We start from the raw sequence: 19,125 nt of genomic DNA on the forward strand, positions 1-19,125 counted from the left end.
ATTTCTAACATTGATTATTTTCTTAGACAAGTCGGAGCAAAATTTAGCATCCAGAGATCTGAAACACGAGCGTTTCCAAAGTCTTAATTTTCCTCATACAAAAGAAATGATGAAGATTTTTCATAAAAAATTTGGCCTGCATAATTTTAGAACTAATCAGCTGGAGGCGATCAATGCTGCACTACTTGGTGAAGACTGTTTTATCTTAATGCCCACTGGTATGTATTTTTAGATATGAATTGGCAGGAATCCACTGGCAGATGTTAAATGAAAGCCCTTTAATAAAAATAAAAAGAACCTACACAGTATTTCTATCATTTAGGGACCTCTAAACCTCCCATGCCATAGTTAGGAAAGTGTATCACCTCAATCCTCTATTCTAGTTGTTGATATGATAGCATTTATTGCCCTTTAAGATTTTCAACTCAAAGCTCATTGTGTTGAATTGATCTAGGATTTTCCTTTGGGAATTTTTCTTTTTTCTAGTTGAAATTAGCCTGGAACATGAACCAAAAAATTACTGTCAGAGACCACTACCATTTCTGGCAGTTTATTTGGTACAACCTAGTGTTGTATGGTGGTTAAAAATCATCAGCTTCGGAGCGATGCCCTAGGCTTAAAGCACAGCTCTGCCACTTATTAACAGTGTGGACTCGAGCAAGGCACTTCACTCCCTGAACCCCAGTCTCCTCGTGTGCGCAGTGGGGATAATACCAACGTGCCCACTTCACAGAATGTCTTGAGGATTAAGTGAAAAGCATTGAGTGTAGTTCTTTCTTGTCCTCAGTTTTGAAGAGATCCAGGACTTTTCATCATGCTATTAAAGTTTATAACAGCTGTTCAATGATTTATAGTCATCCAAGTAAGAATATTAAATAAGCCGTTAGGATAAGAGGCATGGGGACATTGTAAATCAACTATACTTCAATTGGAAAAAAAAAAAAGGCAGCAGCAGCATTGGGAGTTTGGAGTTTCATTATTCACATGTAGTCTTCCCTCTGCCTTTTACTCACTTTTGTTGTGACCTTCAGCAATTAGTTGTTGCCATCATCATTAAATAATGTTGCCTGGGTATCTGAATTTTTTCAAACTGATTTTAAATTTTAGACAGTGTTGGTTTGTTTAATCAGCAGCATTTCATACTTCATTAACTTGTTCAGTCTGTGTCTTCTGATTTGACTCCAATTTGGTACTCCAAAACTGAAGCTGGAGAGGACCCTGGCATTGATCTCATCCAGAGGTTTGAGGCGTTGGTTCAATGGTAGAATTCTCGCCTCCCTCATCTAGTGGTTTTCATGGCTTTCCATTATCCTCTAGGGTTTCAAGGGGGCATTTTTCAGGGTCTTTCTCAAGTAGACTTTTAAAGTAATTCTGTTGCATTTAAGTTTCTGCCCTGATTCTTGCTTTTGCTATGATATGCACCTACATAAGATGTCCCAAGAGATCATTTTTACACATTTAAATTGACCAAATATTTTGGCTCATTCAAATACGGCATATTTTGGCACCATGGAGAATATCGCTTGGTGTCCTATTAGTTAATTAGTTTAAATATTATATGTAATTTATATTGTAACTTTTGCCTTCATGCTCTCAAAATAGAATCTGACAGATTTTTTTGTTGTTGTCATTTCTTTTAGGAGGCGGTAAAAGCTTGTGTTACCAGCTCCCTGCCTGTGTTTCTCCCGGGGTCACTATTGTCATTTCTCCCTTGAGATCACTTATAGTAGATCAAGTCCAAAAGCTGACTTCCTTGGATGTAAGTTAAAACACTACCAATTATAATAAAAATGCTAATAAAAACATAATTTAAAAACAATTATATTTCAGTACTCTGGGTAACCTTTTTCACTAAATAGTTCATGGATTATAAGACTAAAGCACGGCAGTTATATTAAGTTGTACATTTAAGAACAAGTCTTTGAGAATTCTGGTACAGATAACCTTCTGGAGTTCAGTCTGATTTTACTCTAGAAGAATGTATTTTGGTAAGAACTTTTAACCTGTATTTTACTGATTAAATTTTTTTTTTCTGATATGGAAGGATTTCTTTTTTTACTCCTGTCAGATCAGCTTAGTTCTCTCTCACTCCCTTAATATCTTAAAATGCATACACATGTGCATGCCCACACACATATGTCCTTTTTCCTCCTGGCTGAGGTTAAGAAAGTATATGAATGCAGTCTGTTAATCCTACATACTGTGATCAAACAGAACTGTTTTCAGCGTTATGAACCATCACCCCTCAACAAGACCACTGGTTTGATTTTTCTTCCCAAGGATATCTCAGTACAGTGATGGAAGCTATTGTTCAGCCATTCATGATGTTATGGTCCTTTCATTGTTGTTATGCATTAAAACCCAAAAGATGCATTTACCTAAAAAAAAAAAAATGTGGTCATACATTAGGACTGGAACCTTCTGGATGCTGAATTCATATTTATCTTACTTACAGATATGAAAAGCTAAGGAAGTAAAGAAACGGGAAAAAAGAAAAGAAAAGGAAGTAAACAATGGGAAGAATATTTGACTTATGGTTAACAAGGGTTTTTTTTAAATATGTACTGATTACTTTTTATTATGTTGAGATTCTCTTTCCTTTGACAGGTGTGATATGTGACTTGTAAAATATTTATGAAACCTATGGATAAATGTAATCTTGAGTCAGATTAATGGGTAAAATTTAAATTGTTTACTACTTTTATGCTTAGATTCCAGCTACATATCTGACAGGTGATAAGACTGACTCAGAAGCTACAAGTATTTACCTCCAGTTATCAAAAAAAGACCCGATTATAAAACTTCTTTATGTTACTCCAGAGAAGGTTTGTATTTATATCATTATTTTAAAATACTATATTAAAGCTGTTTTAGAAAAACAACCCAGTTCTCCCTACTGAGTAAGGAAAAACCCAGTCTTTCCCTTCTGTGTTTCTCTCCTTTACTACTCACATAGAATATTTCACTTCTAGTCACCAAATGTATGGAGGTTTTTCCTTACATCAAGCGGTTCTCTGTCAACTATCCAGAGATAGTGTCAGGTCCCACAGGTTAAGGGCTCAGTCCCACAAGATTCTTACCACTCTGCTTCAGGGCCCAATCCACAGTGTACCCGCAACTTCTGTCTGACTTGGCTACAAATCAGAGGTTCCCGTGACCTCCTCCTGCTTGAATTCAGTGACTTGCAAGAGCAGCTCACAGAACTCAGGGAGACACTTACTTACATTTACCAGTTTATTAAAGGCTATGGTAAAGGACACAGATAAACAGTCAGATGAAAAGATACACAGGGCAAGGTCTGGGAGGGTCCTGAGCACAGGAGCTTCTGTCCCTGTGGAGTTGGGGTGCATCAGCCTCCAGTACGTGGATGTGTTTGCCAACCTAGAACCTCTCTGAACCCCATACTTTTAGGATTTTATGGAGGCTTCCTCACATAGGCATGAACAATTATTGACTCCACTTCTAGACTGACTCCCTTCTCTGGTGGATGGGGGTCAGACTGAAAATTCCAAGTTTCTAATCATGGCTTGGTCTTTCTGGTGACCAGCCCCCACCCAGGAGCCCACCCACAGTTGCCTCAAGAGGACAAAAGATGCTCCTAGTGCTTTTTTTTTTGGCTGCATTGGGTCTTTGTTGCTGCGCGCGGGCTTTCTCTAGTTGTGGCGAGCGGGGGCTACTCTTTGTTGCCGTGCGCTGGCTTCTCTTGTTGTGGAGCACGGGCTCTAGAGCGCAGGCTCAGTAGTTGTGGCTCACGGGCTCAGTTGCTCCGTGGCACGTGGGATCTTCCCAGACCAGGGCTCGAACCCGTGTCCCCTGCATTGGCAGGCGGATTCGTAACCACTGCGCCACCGGGGGAGTCCCACTTGTACTGCTTTATCACTTAAGAATTTACAAGAGTTCCAGGAACGCTGTGCCCAGGAACTGGGAGCAGAGACCAGTGTATCTTTTCTGTTATCTCTTAAAAGCCCATTAGAATATGTATATTTTAAATTTTTTAACATAATTTCTGATGTACAGCTTAGTGCAAGAATTCCTGTATAACTTTCACCAGGAAACCCTAAATGGTAACATTTTACTGTAGTTGCTCTATCATTCTTTCTCTCTCTCTTTTTCCCTCAAACATTTGAGAGTAAGTTGCAGACATATCTTTTTAACCCTAAATACTTCACTGTACATCTCCTAAAAACAAGGAATTCTCTTGCATAACCTCAGTACAGTTATCAAAATTAGAAAATATTCATTGATGCAGTACTATTACTTTATCTGTAAACCTTATTCCAGTTTCACTAGTTGTCCCAATAATATCCTTTCTAGCAAAAGAAAATCCTAGATTATGCATTGCATTCTGTCTTTCATGATTTTGACAGTTTTGAAGAGTGAAGGCCAGTTGTTTTGAGGACTGTCCCTCAGTTTATGTTTCCTCCTGATTAGATTTGTATTCGTCATTTTTGAGGGGAATATCACAGAAGTGGTGATATGTTCTCAGTGTATCCTATCAGGAGGCATTTGGTGTTGATTCATCCTATAATATTACTGGTGATGTTAGTTAACTTTGATCATTTGGTTAAGGTGTTGTCTGCCAGACTTCCACTGAAAAATTACTCTTTTTTTTTGTGATTATTAATTACAAAAATAAATGTAATTTTTTTTTTGTAATTGTAGGTATCCTGTTGTGGAATACTCTTGAGACTATGTAAATATCCTATTACTCATCAGACTTTGACCCAAGAGTTTTATCATCCATTGACGATTCCCCATTAGTTATTATTGTAGTGGGTGCCAAATGATGATTTTTTTCTAATTTAGTTGGCATTCTGCTGTAAGGACAGGCTTTTCCCTTTACCCACATATTTATTTGTATCAATATGAAATCATGGATTCTTAATTTATTCGGTAGGTTATAATAATTACTATTATGTATTTTGATGTTCTAATTGTCCTAGGTTTGGCCAGTGGGAAAGCTCCATCAGACTGGCTTCTGTGACCTTTTGACATGTCTATCAAGACGTGGGTGCCAGAGATGGTCATTGCTACTGACATGTCATTGCTTCCAGGCCCAGTTATGGACAGAGCTACAAAATATAAATATATGTACATATATATATGTATATATGTACATATATATGTATATATTTCCCCCAGACAACACACACACATAACACGTCTCTAACCCTGCTACCACTGTAAACATGTGGTGGCTCCCAAATACACTGAGGCAGAAAAATTCTTTTAGAACCACTGACCTAATACAAAACTGTTTGCTAAATGTGGGTAAACATTCTAAAATGTCTCATTTGCTATTTCCTATTACTTCTAATTCTATTCGTAGATCGAAGTCAGAACCAATTTTATGTGGAGGTTTTAATACAACTTAAGTCGTAGTGGAACTTAAAGACAACCAAATCCTTAAGGTGATATGTTTAAATGTTTTTAAATGTCTGATTAATGCATTTCTGGTCTAGGTCTGTGCAAGTAACAGACTGATTTCTACTCTGGAGAATCTGTATGAGAGGAAGCTCTTGGCACGTTTTGTTATTGATGAAGCACATTGTGTCAGTCAGGTAAATACTGTTCTCTATGTCTTGAGGTACCAATAAATTGTACTACCAACAGTATATATATTTTCAGAGCCAAGAGAAAAAATATTGAGTGAATTATTCTGCTATTTCACTGAAGAATAAGGTGGTTCTTAATATAGTGAGCAGTGTTTGCTTTATATAAGGAAGATCCAAATAGTCTGAAAAGCAGTATTTTTTTTTTTTCCAACTAGTGGGGACATGATTTTCGTCCAGATTACAAAAGAATGAATATGCTTCGCCAGAAGTTTCCCTCTGTTCCAATGATGGCTCTTACTGCCACAGCTAATCCCAGGGTACAGAAGGACATCCTCACTCAGCTGAAGATTCTCAGACCTCAGGTGTAAGTTGTCGAAAGTTATTAATTTTAAAACCCTGGGGCAGTGGTTCCCAGATTGCTGCACATTAGAATCATCTATGGAGTCTTAAAAAAATCCCAATGCCCAGGTTGTACCCAATGCCAATTATATCAGAATTTGGGGGGCTGGGAGCCAGTATGGTTTTTTTTTTTGTTTTTTTGGCTGCATTGGGTCTTCATTGCTGCGTGCAGGCTTTCTCTGGTTGCGGCAAGCGGGGGTACTCTTCATTGTGGTGCGTGGGCTTCTCATTGCAGTGGCTTCTCTTGTTGCAGAGCACGGGCTCTAGGCATGCGGGCTTCAGTAGTTGTGGCGTGTGGGCTCAGTAATTGTGGCTCACGGGCTCTAGAGCTCAGGCTCAGTAGTTGTGGTGCACAGGCTTATTTGCTCCGTGGCATGTGGGATCTTCCCGGACCAGGGCTCAAACCGTTGTCCCCGGCATTGGCAGGTGGATTCTTAACCACTACACCACCAGGGAAGTCCCAGCCAGTATGTTTTTTAAATTCCCAAGTGACTCCAATGTGCAGCAAAATTTGGGAGCCAGGACCCTGGGGCTTTTCTTCGCTCACTGAAATTAAAACTCTATCCCAGTACCTGTTTTGGAAATAGGGATAAAGTGCATGCCATACCTGTTAAATCCTAGGATAGTCCCAGTAATAAACTAGCTTTTATTTATCCAGTTTTGGCTCCCGTATATCCTAGAGTATACGTGATGAAATGAACAGATGAACCTGCTTTGTCATTTTCCTCTGACGTCCCAGCTATATCCAGGATGTTGAAAACAGTCCAGAAACTATGTATACAGCTTTTTTAACTTTGTTTTCATCTGAACAGCAAAGTGCTTCTTATTGCCACCAAATCCATAATTATTCAATAGCAAAAACTACTATAAAAAATGTCCCCAATATAGGTTGCACTGAATTATTTTGTGCCTCTGTATGACTTTGTAGAGACAGGTACATTCTCTGACGGGTTAATTTACTCAGCGAATATTTACTTAACAGCTCTTGTCTACCAAGGTTAAAATATTTTTTCCTTCTAATTTATTAGTGGGTGTTTTAAGGAATGGAATGCTTTGAGGAATGGAATTAGTGGGTGTTTTAAGGTCTGAAGGAATAATGACTAATGTATTGGGGTGAATTTTTAAAGCTTTGTTCATTTGGAAACGAAGAGAATAAGCTGGCTCTGTAAATATTATAACCAGTAAGAAGAACAATAACAGCATCTCAGTGGGTAATGAGAAGAACTCTAAGTGCCATATGAGGGGACATGAGGGGGTTTGAGATTAAGATAGCTTCAGAGACCTTTGCAGATTAAACTGACATTCTTAAGCCCAAGGATTTTAGAGTCCTCAGAATTTTGTGCGTGTAATCAAAAAAATTGGAATGCAAATTTTTTTTTTTTTTTTTTTTTTTGGCTGTGTCGGGTCTTCGTTGCTGTGTGCGGGCTTTCTCTAGTTGTGGCGAGTGGAGGCCACTCTTTGTTGCAGTGCATGGGCTTCTCATTGTGGTGGCTTCTCTTGTTGCGGAGCACAGGCTCTAGGTGCACAGGCTTCAGTAGCTGTGGCACGTGGGTTCAGTGGTTGTGGCTTGCGGGCTCTAGAGTGCAGGCTCAGTAGTTGTGGCACATGGGCTTAGTTGCTCCGTGGCATGTGGGATCTTCCTGGACCAGGGCTCAAACCTGTGTCCCCTGCATTGGCAGGCGGATTCTTAACCACTGCGCCACCAGGGAAACCCCAGAATGCAAAAATTTTAATTTAATCTTACTTGCAGAGGAGTGTTTGTATAAAATTTGGGGGAAAAAGATATTTTCTTCCATAATTGATTTACATTACAACATTATATTTAAGGTGTCTTCAGGTTCTAGTGAAGAACCCACGTGCTAGACATTTGCTTCTACAGGTACTCCATTGATCTATAAAAGCTTTTTTTTAAATAGGCAGTGTTTTTAGCTTTTTTCCATCAGTTTATGCCAGATGCAATCTACTATTCTTTTAGATCAGCAATATTAATTGCCAAATGCCCATAGTTAAAAGAAGTGATATAAATTCAATTCACCTTTTGAATAACGTTTTGAAAGTGTAGAATTTGTCATTTTTGTTTGAGTAAACATTGCACATACAGGTTTAATATCTTTTCCTAGTAATGTGCGGGGGAGGTCTGCTTGGAAAAGTAATAGATTGTACATTTCCTGAGTCTAGCATGTGGTGCCCTGTGCATATTTGGCACTCAGTAAGAATGAATAAATGAAACATATGGAGGAACTTTGGTAAATGTGGGTAAAATATGAAAATTTGGGCAGGTCTGTTGACTCAATATATTTGGTACTTCTATATTTGGGAGAATTTAAATCCCTGAGTGGAAGTAAAAGATTTTAACAAACACTTTCTGTTACATTTTTTTCCTGATCTTCTTTTCTGCCCATAGGCCTCTTGTTTGGATTAAATTTCCCAACTGCTGCCATGTCATGGCCCTGGTGAAGGCATGTGTCCCTAGGGTTGAAGCCATGGCCCCCATGCTTCTCTCCTACTGCCAGTCTGTGATAATATTCTTCATCTTTGGGAAATATGAGGATGGAAGTAAATAAAATGGATTGACTTTATTCCTTTTCCTTAGGGCCTTAAAATACGAACTGAGAAAGAGAAAAGAGATAGACATTTAGACAGTAAATACAACAATAATACTATAATACAACAATAATAGCTAACACTTACATATCTAGCCTATACAATGTGCCAGGCACTGTTCTTGACATTTTATGTGTATTGACTCATTTATCCACACAAAAGTCTTATGAGGTCAGTACTCCTATTTCCCTCACTTTATGGATGAGGAAACTGAAACACAGAGAAATTAAACAGCTTAAACAAAGTCATACACCTAGCAAGTATTGGAGTGAGGACTTAAACCCAAACAGTCTGCTTTCAGAACCCTTTAAATACTGTACCAAATGCAGAATGAAGTAAGTGGTGATTAGAGATGTAAATGGACTGCTGGAAGGCAAGATTGACTGTAACCCAAAGTAACAACTAACTGTTACGAGGAGGGGTCAGGTAGGGTTTTATAAAGGAAGTGGACTTTGTAGGAACAATGGTCTTTTTAAAGTTTTAAATGGCTGTACTGAGATACAAATTACATACCTTAAAATTCACCTATTTAAAGTATGCAGTTCTATGGGTTGATGTTTTGCTTTATTTTTCGTTTATTCACAGGGCTGTGCAACCCCACCACTACCTAATTTTAGAACATTTTCGTCTCACTTAAAAGAAACTCCATACCCATTAGCAGTCAATTCCCACTATTCCCTATCGCCCCAACCCTAGGCAATCACTAATTACTTTCTGTGTCCATAGATTTTTGCCTATTCTGGGCATTTCATGTAAATAGAATCATATATTATGTGGCCTTTTGTGATTGGCCTCTTTCACTTAGCATAACATTTTCAAGGGCCATCCATGTTGTAACACATATTGGTATTTCATCCTTTTTTTATTGTATGTATATTCTATGTTTTATTTATCCATTCATCATGTAATGGATATTTGAGTTGCTTCCATTCTTTGGCTGTTATTAATAATGCTTCTGTGAGCATTTGTATACAAATTGTCATGTGGATGTATGTTTTTATTTCTCTTAGGCATATACCTAGGAGTAGAATTGTTGGGTCATATGGTATCTCTACATTTAATCTTTTAAAGAGCTGCCTGATTATTTTCCAAAGCAGCTGCACCATTTCACCTTCTGTAGTATATGAGGGTTGCAATTTCTCCACATCCACACCAACACTTATTACTGTATCTTTTTGATTATACTCATCCTAGTGGGTATGAAGTGGAAGGTGAATGGCATTTTAACAGGTGAAGAGTGAGAATTCAGGGCTGAAGTTTCTGGCATGAAATTACAGGTCAGGCCCAAGGAATGGTGGATAATCCATTGGATAAGAAGAGAAATATAAAGGGATGACCCTAGAAAGGTGGCTTGAGGCCAGATCTGGAGGGTCTTGCATATCATGATGGTAAAGTGTTTGGACTTCCTTATGTAGGCATTTTGACCTGGGGAGTGGCTTGATCTGAACTCTAAGGTTGAATGATAACCCTGGCAGTGGAACAGAAGATGGAGTGGAGGAACAAGAGATTAGAGGCAGGGTGGCCCTTTAGGATCCCAGTTGTAGCCATCTAGGAGAGAGATTGGCAACACCAGAAGAGGAAGGAGGGGACAGAATCCAGAGAGAAAGCAGAGTTGAATCAACGAGACTTAAAAGAATTTTGGAAAATTGTACCACTTGTACATTTTTTAACCTAACACCTAAAATTTTTCAACATGACTTTTTTTGTTTTTTGTTGTTTTGTTTTGGTTTTTTGAGGGAGTTCCCCAACCAGGGATTGAACTCAGTCCCTCGGCAGTGAAAGCACGGAGTCCTAACCATTGGACCACCAGGGAATTCCTCAGGATGAGTTTAAATAAAAAGAACAGTGGTCTGTTGTAAATAACATTTTTAAACAAAATTGTTACTTATCTCTTTTAAATGTATCCAGTAGACTATAAACATAATATAGCAATTCTGTACCTACTTTCTCCCACTTATAGAAGACATAATAAAAATTTTAACTCTTTAACAGGTTTTTTAATTTCCCCTTTTCTTTTCAAACTCATATTTCTCTTTCAGTTTCCCTACAGAATTTTATCCTAATTTTATCCTATTTTTATGCATGAAGCCTGTTGCTTACTCTGTCATATTTACCTGCAAGAAAAATATGTATATAAATTATTTTTAAATTTCCTATACCAAAATTTTTGTCCTAATTGAATTATATGTAATCATTAGTAGTACCTGACTGATCAGAATAGCTTAAATATTTTTGAAAATAATTCTTAAATATCAATTTTGATGGGGAATGTGTAACTTAATGAGATAGGACTTTTTCCCAATTAGTACATATATCTATGGATGAATCAAGTCTGTTCATATTTCTTATTTTTATAGGTATATTTTATAGCATTGAGAAATGTTGCTCACATAAACATGTAGATAGGAATGGAAAACATTTTATTACAGTATTAACTCTCAATTATTTGAATTCCTTCTGATGTAAATGCCAAAATTATATGATGATCTGTCATCAAAAATTATTTTTAATGATCTATCAGCTGACATCTCAATTGAGTCCTGCAAATTTTGTGAAAAACGAAGAATTGAAAACCATCTGACTGACAAAATAAGTCAGATCATTAGTTACTCACTTTACTTTTTCTGGGAAATATACCCTAAAAAAATGCTTTACCAAAACTTTTCTAATGACTATTAAGTATTTGTGTTACTCTTTCACTCAGGTGAATCTTGTGTCCAGTATATTTGAAGGAGTTGGGGAAATCAAAATACTATTAGTTTCAGTACACCTTTCCTAGTATATTTTTGACATATATTTTTAATCAGGTGATATGCTTTTCTTCTTTTTTAATAATTTTCTTTATACCAGTCCCTCAAAGAGCTTATCTGTCTGCTGTGTGGAGGGACTCCTAATATGCTTTCCTAGTCCTCAGCTTTTTTTTTTTTTTAATATTTATTTCTTTAATTTTTGGCTGCGTTGGTTCTTAGTTTCTGTTACTAGGATCTTCGTTGAGGCACGCTGGATCCTCCACTGCAGTGAGCGGGCTCATCGTTGCAGGGTGCGGGCTTCTCTCTAGTTGTGACACATGGGCTCAGTAGTTGTGGCGCACAGGCTCCAGGGCATGTGGGCTCTGTAGTTGTGGCACAGGGCTCTCTAGTTGTGACCCGCATGCTCAGTAGTTGTAGCGCATGGGTTTAGTTGCCTGGCAGCATGTGGGATCTTAGTTCCCCAACCAGGGATCGAACCCGCGTCCCCTGCATTGGAAGGCGGATTCTTAACCACTAGACCACCAGGGAGGTCCCTGATATGCTTTTAAATAATAGTTTTGTCAAAACTATTCGAACAATGGCACATGACTACCATATAACCTAACTGGCAAAGCCAGTTGTCATTGCCAAACCAATTGGCCAAACTTATTTTCTTACCTATAAAAAAAAATTCTAACTTTGTTTTTCAGTTCACATAAACTACTTAGTGCGTATCCTCATGACAGTGCCTCAGTTCCAAGAGCAACAAGAGCTGAGCGCAAATTGATTCCATTTCCTGACACATCACTTAAAATGACATGAGTTTGACACCCTGGACCTAAAAATATTTACCATTTTAATGGCAACATCAGTACTCCCTTCGTGAAGATATTTTGGAATCCAAAGCTTTTTTAGAAAAGAAAATATTGAGATTTAATTGACACACCACAAAATTCACCCATTTAAAGGTTAGAATTTAGTGCGTTTGTTTGTATTTTCAGAGTTGTGCAACCATCCCCCGAATCTAAGTTTAGAACATTTTCATCACCCCAAAAAGAAACCTAGTACTCAGCAGTCACTCCCCATTCTCTCCTCATTTGTGCCCATCTTCTTTCACTTAACCTGTGTTCAAGGGTCATCCGTGTTGTAACACATATCAGAACTTCATTCCTTTTTATGGGTGAATAATCTTCCATTGAATAGGCATTCCACATTTTATTTATCCATTCATCAATTGATGTGAACTCTAACTAGAATATCTGTTAATTCCAAACATCCCATTTTCCAACGGGCCAAGTAAGATATGTTATATGTAATGAACTCTAAGAGACTGTTAACTTTCTCATTATAACAAATTGTGTGAATACAGTGGACCCTTGAGCAACATGGGTTTGAACTGCATATGAACATTCACAAACAAAAGGTTCTGTGTGTACCTGTATTTTCATTTCTCTTGGGTATATACCCAGGAGTGGAATTGTTGGGTCGTATGGTAACTATTTTTAACCTTTTGAAGAACTGCCAGACTGTTTCCCAAAGTGGCTGCACCATTTTACATTCCCACCAGTTGTATAGTGGGTTCTGATTCCACCAGCACTTGCTGTTGTCTCTCTTTTTTTAACCCAAAGCTTTTTTTTTTTTAATGTATAAAACATGGTTCTGAGATTAAAGTGTAGTGTAAAATGTAGGGAAGAGTAGTAAAGCCATTCTTGTGTATAATCATTTCAGCATTCCTATTGGTAGGGAAACTCATGCACCATTCCCAACTTAAGCCCAAATCATATCAAATAAGTTTCAAGAATATCTACATCATTTGTATTCCTGGGCAATTCTTTTTATGCCTTAATTTTATCAGGACTGCAGTTTCCTTTGCTGTGGCAGTGATTGTAAATGATTAACAGAACAATCAAAAGAGTCTATGGCCATATCAAGTCCTTTATCTACCATCTTTTTTGCCACAATCTGCTACACATTCTTCTGCCATTTCAAGCACTAAAAGATCTCTGAGTGTTTTGTACATATAAATGATATCTTTTTTTTTAATGGATATTTTTCAGCACTTTTTAAACATTTATTTTATTTATTTATTTTATTTATTTACTTTTGGCTGCATTGGGTCTTCGTTGCTGCGCGCGGGCTTTCTGTAGTTGCAGCGAGCAGGGGCTACTCTTTGTTGCGGTGCACGGGGTTCTCACTGCGGTGGCTTCTCTTGTTGCGGAGCACGGGCTCTAGGCATGCGGGCTTCAGTAGTTGTGGCATGTGGGCTCAGTAGTTGTGGCTCGCAGGCTCTAGAGTACAGGCTCAGTAGTTGTGGTGCGTGGGCTTAGTTGCTCCGTGGCACGTGGGATCTTCCCGGACTAGGACTCGAACCCGTGTCCCCTACATTGGCAGGCAGATTCTTAACCACTGCACCACCAGGGAAGCCCTAAATGATATCTTAAGAGGGATGGTTTCAAAGTACTGTTTAACAGTAGTCTCACAAGACTCTCAGAGTAATGCGTTCTATGACAATAGGAATGAAAGAAGCAACTTCATAAAGTGAGAATCATCTTCTCTCCCACCACCTTACTCTCAGTATATCTGAAATCAGAACACCCCAATAAAGGCCAAAATACTTTATTCCTGATGTTATACTTTACCCTTAACAGAAATAATGTAAAACACTTAGAGACATGAAGCCCTACCAAGAGTTTCTGGTATTTGGATTAGAGAAAGTTTCATCTACACCCATACTATATTTCAATTTGTTTTGTTTGGTGTACTGGAGGTTTTTATGTCCAAAACAATGCACAGTGGTAAAGTTGAGAATGGGTGAAAAGTAAAATTTGTTTGTTTTCCAAAAGTGAGAGACAATTGTAAAAGGAAAAAAACGGGGCAGGAGTAACGAGCAGGGAGTCCTGACTACAGGCATTCTCAGATCCATCTTTTAGGGGGAAATTCATAAGTGTGAAAACAGAGGATCTGGAAATTGATTCCTTTAAAATTGTCTTTGCTCATGTACCTTTGGAAAGTCTTTGTGAACCCTAGGGGTATGCACACCCCGACTTTAGACCACTGACCTGAAAGAAGTTGGACTGTGGTTTAGAACTCTGAAAAGAGGTCTAAGCTGGGGGTGAAAGTTGGGACTCGCAGGAATGATATTTGGTGCTGTTTAAAGCAGTGAGGGTGAGGTCCCTGAAGAAGATAATATAGGGGAAGAAGAAAGAAGAGCCAAGCATTTTGGGGGGTGATTCTCATTTAAGGAGTAAGCAAGGAAAGGAGAGAAGGAGAGGAAGAAATCAAGAGAGGTAAGGGGGAGAAACCCCACGGGTGTGAGCACTAATAGAGTTTTCGGTAAGGATAGCCAACAACGTGGAGAGGTAAGAGAATGAGGTCTGACAAAAGACCAGCGTGCGTGGGGCTTCCCTGGTGGCGCAGTGGTTAAGAATCCGCCTGCCGGTGCAGGGGACACGGGTTCGAGCCCTGGTCTGGGAAGATCCCACATGCCACGGAGCAACTAAGCCCGCGAGCCACAACTACTGAGCCTGCACTCTAGAGCCCGCGAGCCACAACTACTGAGCCCCCGTGCCACAGCTACTGAAGCCCACATGCCTAGAGCCCGTGCTCTGCAACAAGAGAAGCCACCTCAATGAGAAGCCCGTGTACTGCAACAAAGAGTAACCCCCGCTCGCCGCAACTAGAGAAAGCCCACGCACAGCAACAAAGACCCAATGCAGCCATAAATAAATAAATAAATAAGTAACTAGCTAACTAACTAACTTACAGACCAGTGCACGCACCAAATGCAGTTGAAAGATTACCACTGCCTACTGCATGGCCTTCTTATCTGCATTGCAGCCCCTTCAGGAACACGACTACTGCCCTCCACATGTGAAGTGTTGCGTTCTTTAGTCCTAAAACTAAATGTTTATCTTATCAATGGCAACAAAACCTGGACCCATCTAGCTTGGACTTAGATACAAAGACAGAAAGGCAGTGGTTTTATTCCCCATCTTTCCTCCCTCTGATCCCCACCCCCTGTCTAGAGGCAACCTCCTTACCACAGGTTATTGCTGTTCATGGTCTCTTTGTTTCCTTCCGTCCACCCAGGCACTGAGATGTCTTTGTGCTCTAACTTTAACTCATTAGATAGTGTTCTCTCTCCTTCCCGTGGCAATGTTGGAACCTGGCACAGCTGGAGGGTGTCGTCAGGGCCAAGGGCCCTGTAACAATTCCCTTATCCTTCAGTTTTTAAAAGCTTTGATAGGATTTCCCTGGTGGTCCAGTGATTAAGTCTGTGCGCTTCCACCGCAAGGGGTGCAGATTCCATCCCTGGTCGGGGAACTAGGATCCCGCGTGCCGCATGGTGCGGCCACAAAATAAGTAAATAAAATAAAAGCTTTGCTAAAACAATTTTGGTAGAATGGTAATGGCAAAAGCCAGAATGGAAATGATGAGAGTTGAAATTGGATGTATGGTTGGTTGGTTGGGGGCATGAGTCTTCTTAGAAACTTGCCTTTGGAGGGAAAGAACGAGGAGGGATGCCAGCTGCAGTGGAATGTACATAGGGTCAAGAGAAGCTTTTGTTGGTTTTAGGATTGGGGGTCCTGGAACATATGCAGAGATAAAAGGGAAGAGTTCACAGAAGAGACTGAAGCACAAGAAAGGACATAATGGAGAGGAAGAGCTCACTAAGGAAGTGGGAGGAAGTGCAGGACCAAGAGCAAAAGGCCAGAGAAAGAGGAGCACATCTGTCTCAGAGTCAGCCACGCTCCCCTTGGGCGCATAGCCGAAGTACAGTGATCAGGGTCTGTAGGCTAGAGCTCCTGCAGCCCTGCAACCAGCTCCTCGCTCTTCTGTACACAGTCAAAATTTGGGGGCGTTGGTGGCCTAAAGTTATGTATGTTTTCTCTATGATTTTCTTAATCTTTTAAATAACGTTTTAGCCATCTCTGCTTTTAATCCACCTCATCTTGGAGACTGGGCTCCTGTCTTTTCTGCAGGTTTTTCTCTTCTGCATTCCTTCTGATTCTTTGTTAACTAGTCCCGTAGACATTCCCTCCTTATCACCATTCTTAATCCTTACCTAACTTCTATCTGTGTTTTATCATGTAAGCTGCCAGTAGCTATATTCAATTTAAGACAACTTGATAATTAGGTTTGCATTGTGGAAAATCAGCATTTAATTTTTGAAGATGGCTAAAACTATATTTTCTCATAATAACAAAATTTTATGTTTGCGACTTCTTTTAGGTTTAGCATGAGCTTCAACAGACATAATCTAAAATACTACGTGTTACCCAAAAAACCAAAAAAGGTGGCATTTGATTGCTTAGAATGGATCAGAAAGCATCACCCACGTGAGTACAGCCATGTGATAAATCATGTCTAGAAATAATAAATGTCTTTTTAGTACCACAATTGAATATATAAAATTGCATATTAAACATTTCTTTTCTCATTATGATAGCACTAACTTGCAATTCATAGAGCAGAATATTGCAACTCTCTCAATTCTGGAAATTATAAAATCTCATTTGGTTTGTTAACAATAAACCCTAACAAAAAGTATATTAAATACTCCCTCCTACACACCTGTATTGTAATTCATGGTTTCACTGTCTTTCCTCTGGCTTCTATCAGTTAATGAATTACACAGCTCTGTTTTAGTGCCTTCTCCCAAGTGTGTCTGCCTTTGAGTTATATTAACTAAAACGAGATTCTGAAATTCATGGTAGTTTTCCATGTAACCTCTTTTCAACTTTTTCCGTGGAGAATTTTTTTGTTAAACATCTCTATTTCATTTTCTTTAATTAGTATACGTATTTGTTTGAATAAATCAAACAATGCAGAGATAGACCAAGAAAAAGTCAGTAATTTCCTTTTCCAGTCCCCCCCTCCCAGGCACCTAATATAAATAATAGCTTGTGTGTGTATCTGTATCTTTGGCTCTGCCACAGAGAGATGACTTTTTCTTTAATACCTTCTATTTTTTGATTTTAAAAATAACATACATACAAACAGCAATAAATATAGTGAAGAGAATTTAGAAAGCAACAAAAAAAAAAGAATCAAAAGACAAGCCTTACCATAGGACAAGTCACTGTTACCATTTTGGTTTATTTCCTTCCAATAATTTTTGTATGCATTTTTCTTTCCATTAGCATACTGTATATACAGTGTTTCTACCCTTACCCTGTTTTATATTTTGAACATTTTCTCATGTCGTTTTAAAAACTTAGAAAACACTTAATAGTTGCAATATGTTTTAAACAGTATTTTTTTTTTTTAATCCTCTTGGGCTTTGCTTTTTTTTTTTTTTAATAAATTTATTTATTTATTTTTGGCTGTGTTGGGTCTTCGTTTCTGTGCGAGGGCTTTCTCCAGTTGCGGCGAGCGGGGGCCACTCTTCATCGCGGTGCGCGGGCCTCTCACTGTTGCAGCCTCTCCCGTTGCGGAGCACAGGCTCCAGACGCGCAGGCTCAGTAGTTGTGGCTCACGGGCTTAGTTGCTCCGCGGCATGTGGGATCTTCCCAGACCAGGGCTCGAACCCGTGTCCCCTGCATTGGCAGGCAGATTCTTAACCACTGCGCCACCAGGGAATCCCCCGCAATATGTTTTAGTTTATAAATTCCTTTCTTAATTATTGTCCTAATGCTGGCCCTTAAGATTTTTCTAATTTTAAAAATTATAAACAAAACTTCTTATATAATAAGTCCTTGGATCACTTTATTTCCTAGATTTGTTTCCTAGAAAGAAACTGAATCAAAAGGTAGGAGCATTTCTAAGGCTCTTGATAGGTATTGCCATATACTTTCTACAAAGTTTGTGTAAGAGTGCCTTTCCATTTTATAGCAAGTGTGAAACAGGGCCCAGGCTTCCTCCAGGTCTACCTAAGGAGTTATTTGGAGGGACAGGATTAAAGGTTAAATCTTGTCATTTCCAGTGCACGTGATCCGTTGCTTGACTTATTCTACCTATGTGGTTTTCCTCTGCTGTAAGAAAACTATGGACAAAACTATACCTCTGTTTACAATTCAGATATTTCTGAGAACATAATGTAGGTTGTGTTCTTCATGTTAAAAGTCCTCATTTGACAATACTGTTTTGGTTTCTTGGCAGATGACTCAGGGATAATTTACTGCCTCTCCAGGCGAGAATGTGACACAGTGGCTGACACATTACAGAAAGATGGTCTCGCTGCTCTGGCGTATCATGCTGGCCTCAGTGACTCTGCCAGAGATGAAGTACAGCACAAGTGGATTAATCAGGATGGCTGCCAGGTAACATTTTAAAAAATAAACAAAGGAAACAATATTTTATAGTATATAAGCCACCTCGTACATGTAGGATGAAAATTGTTTTCACCTTAAAGGTAGTAAACATCAAAATAAGGCACATTTAAAAACTGATGTTTTTTGAGACATCTAAAGTTGCTTTTTCTTTCTTTTTTTTTTAAATTTATTTTATTTATTTGTTTGTTTGTTTTTGGCTGCATTGGGTCTTCATTGCTGCATGCAGGCTTTCTTTAGTTGTGGTGAGCAGAGGCTACTCTTCATTGCGGTGCTCGGGCTTCTCGCTGCGGTGGCTTCTCTTGTTGTGGAGCATGGGTTCTAGGCGCACAGGCTTCAGTAGTTGTGGCACGTGGGCTCAGTAGTTGTGGCGCACAGGCTCAGTAGTCGTGGCTCGCGGGCTGTAGAGTGCAGGCTCAGTAGTTGTGGTGCACGGGCTTAGTTGCTCCGCGGCATGTGGGATCTTCCTGGACCAGGGCTTGAACCCATGTCCCCTGCATTGGCAGGTGGATTCTTAAGCACTGCACCACCAGGGAAACCGCTTTTTCTTTCTTAAATCAAAAAAAC

General features: G+C 39.2%; 1 protein-coding gene across 1 annotated transcript in view; it reads left to right on the top strand.

Annotated features, from left to right (window-relative positions):
* The window catches only part of BLM (BLM RecQ like helicase), an 88,998-nt gene that overhangs the window by 40,525 nt on the left and 29,348 nt on the right, over positions 1-19,125 (top strand). The window contains exons 8-14 of the mRNA XM_061181761.1: positions 27-218; positions 1,641-1,759; positions 2,712-2,825; positions 5,463-5,561; positions 5,771-5,919; positions 16,520-16,626; positions 18,389-18,549. Coding sequence (XP_061037744.1) covers positions 27-218; positions 1,641-1,759; positions 2,712-2,825; positions 5,463-5,561; positions 5,771-5,919; positions 16,520-16,626; positions 18,389-18,549 — 941 coding nt within the window. The remainder of the gene's footprint in view (positions 1-26; positions 219-1,640; positions 1,760-2,711; positions 2,826-5,462; positions 5,562-5,770; positions 5,920-16,519; positions 16,627-18,388; positions 18,550-19,125) is intronic.

Source organism: Eubalaena glacialis, chromosome 2 (assembly GCF_028564815.1).
Source record: "Eubalaena glacialis isolate mEubGla1 chromosome 2, mEubGla1.1.hap2.+ XY, whole genome shotgun sequence".
NCBI lineage: Eukaryota > Metazoa > Chordata > Mammalia > Artiodactyla > Balaenidae > Eubalaena > Eubalaena glacialis.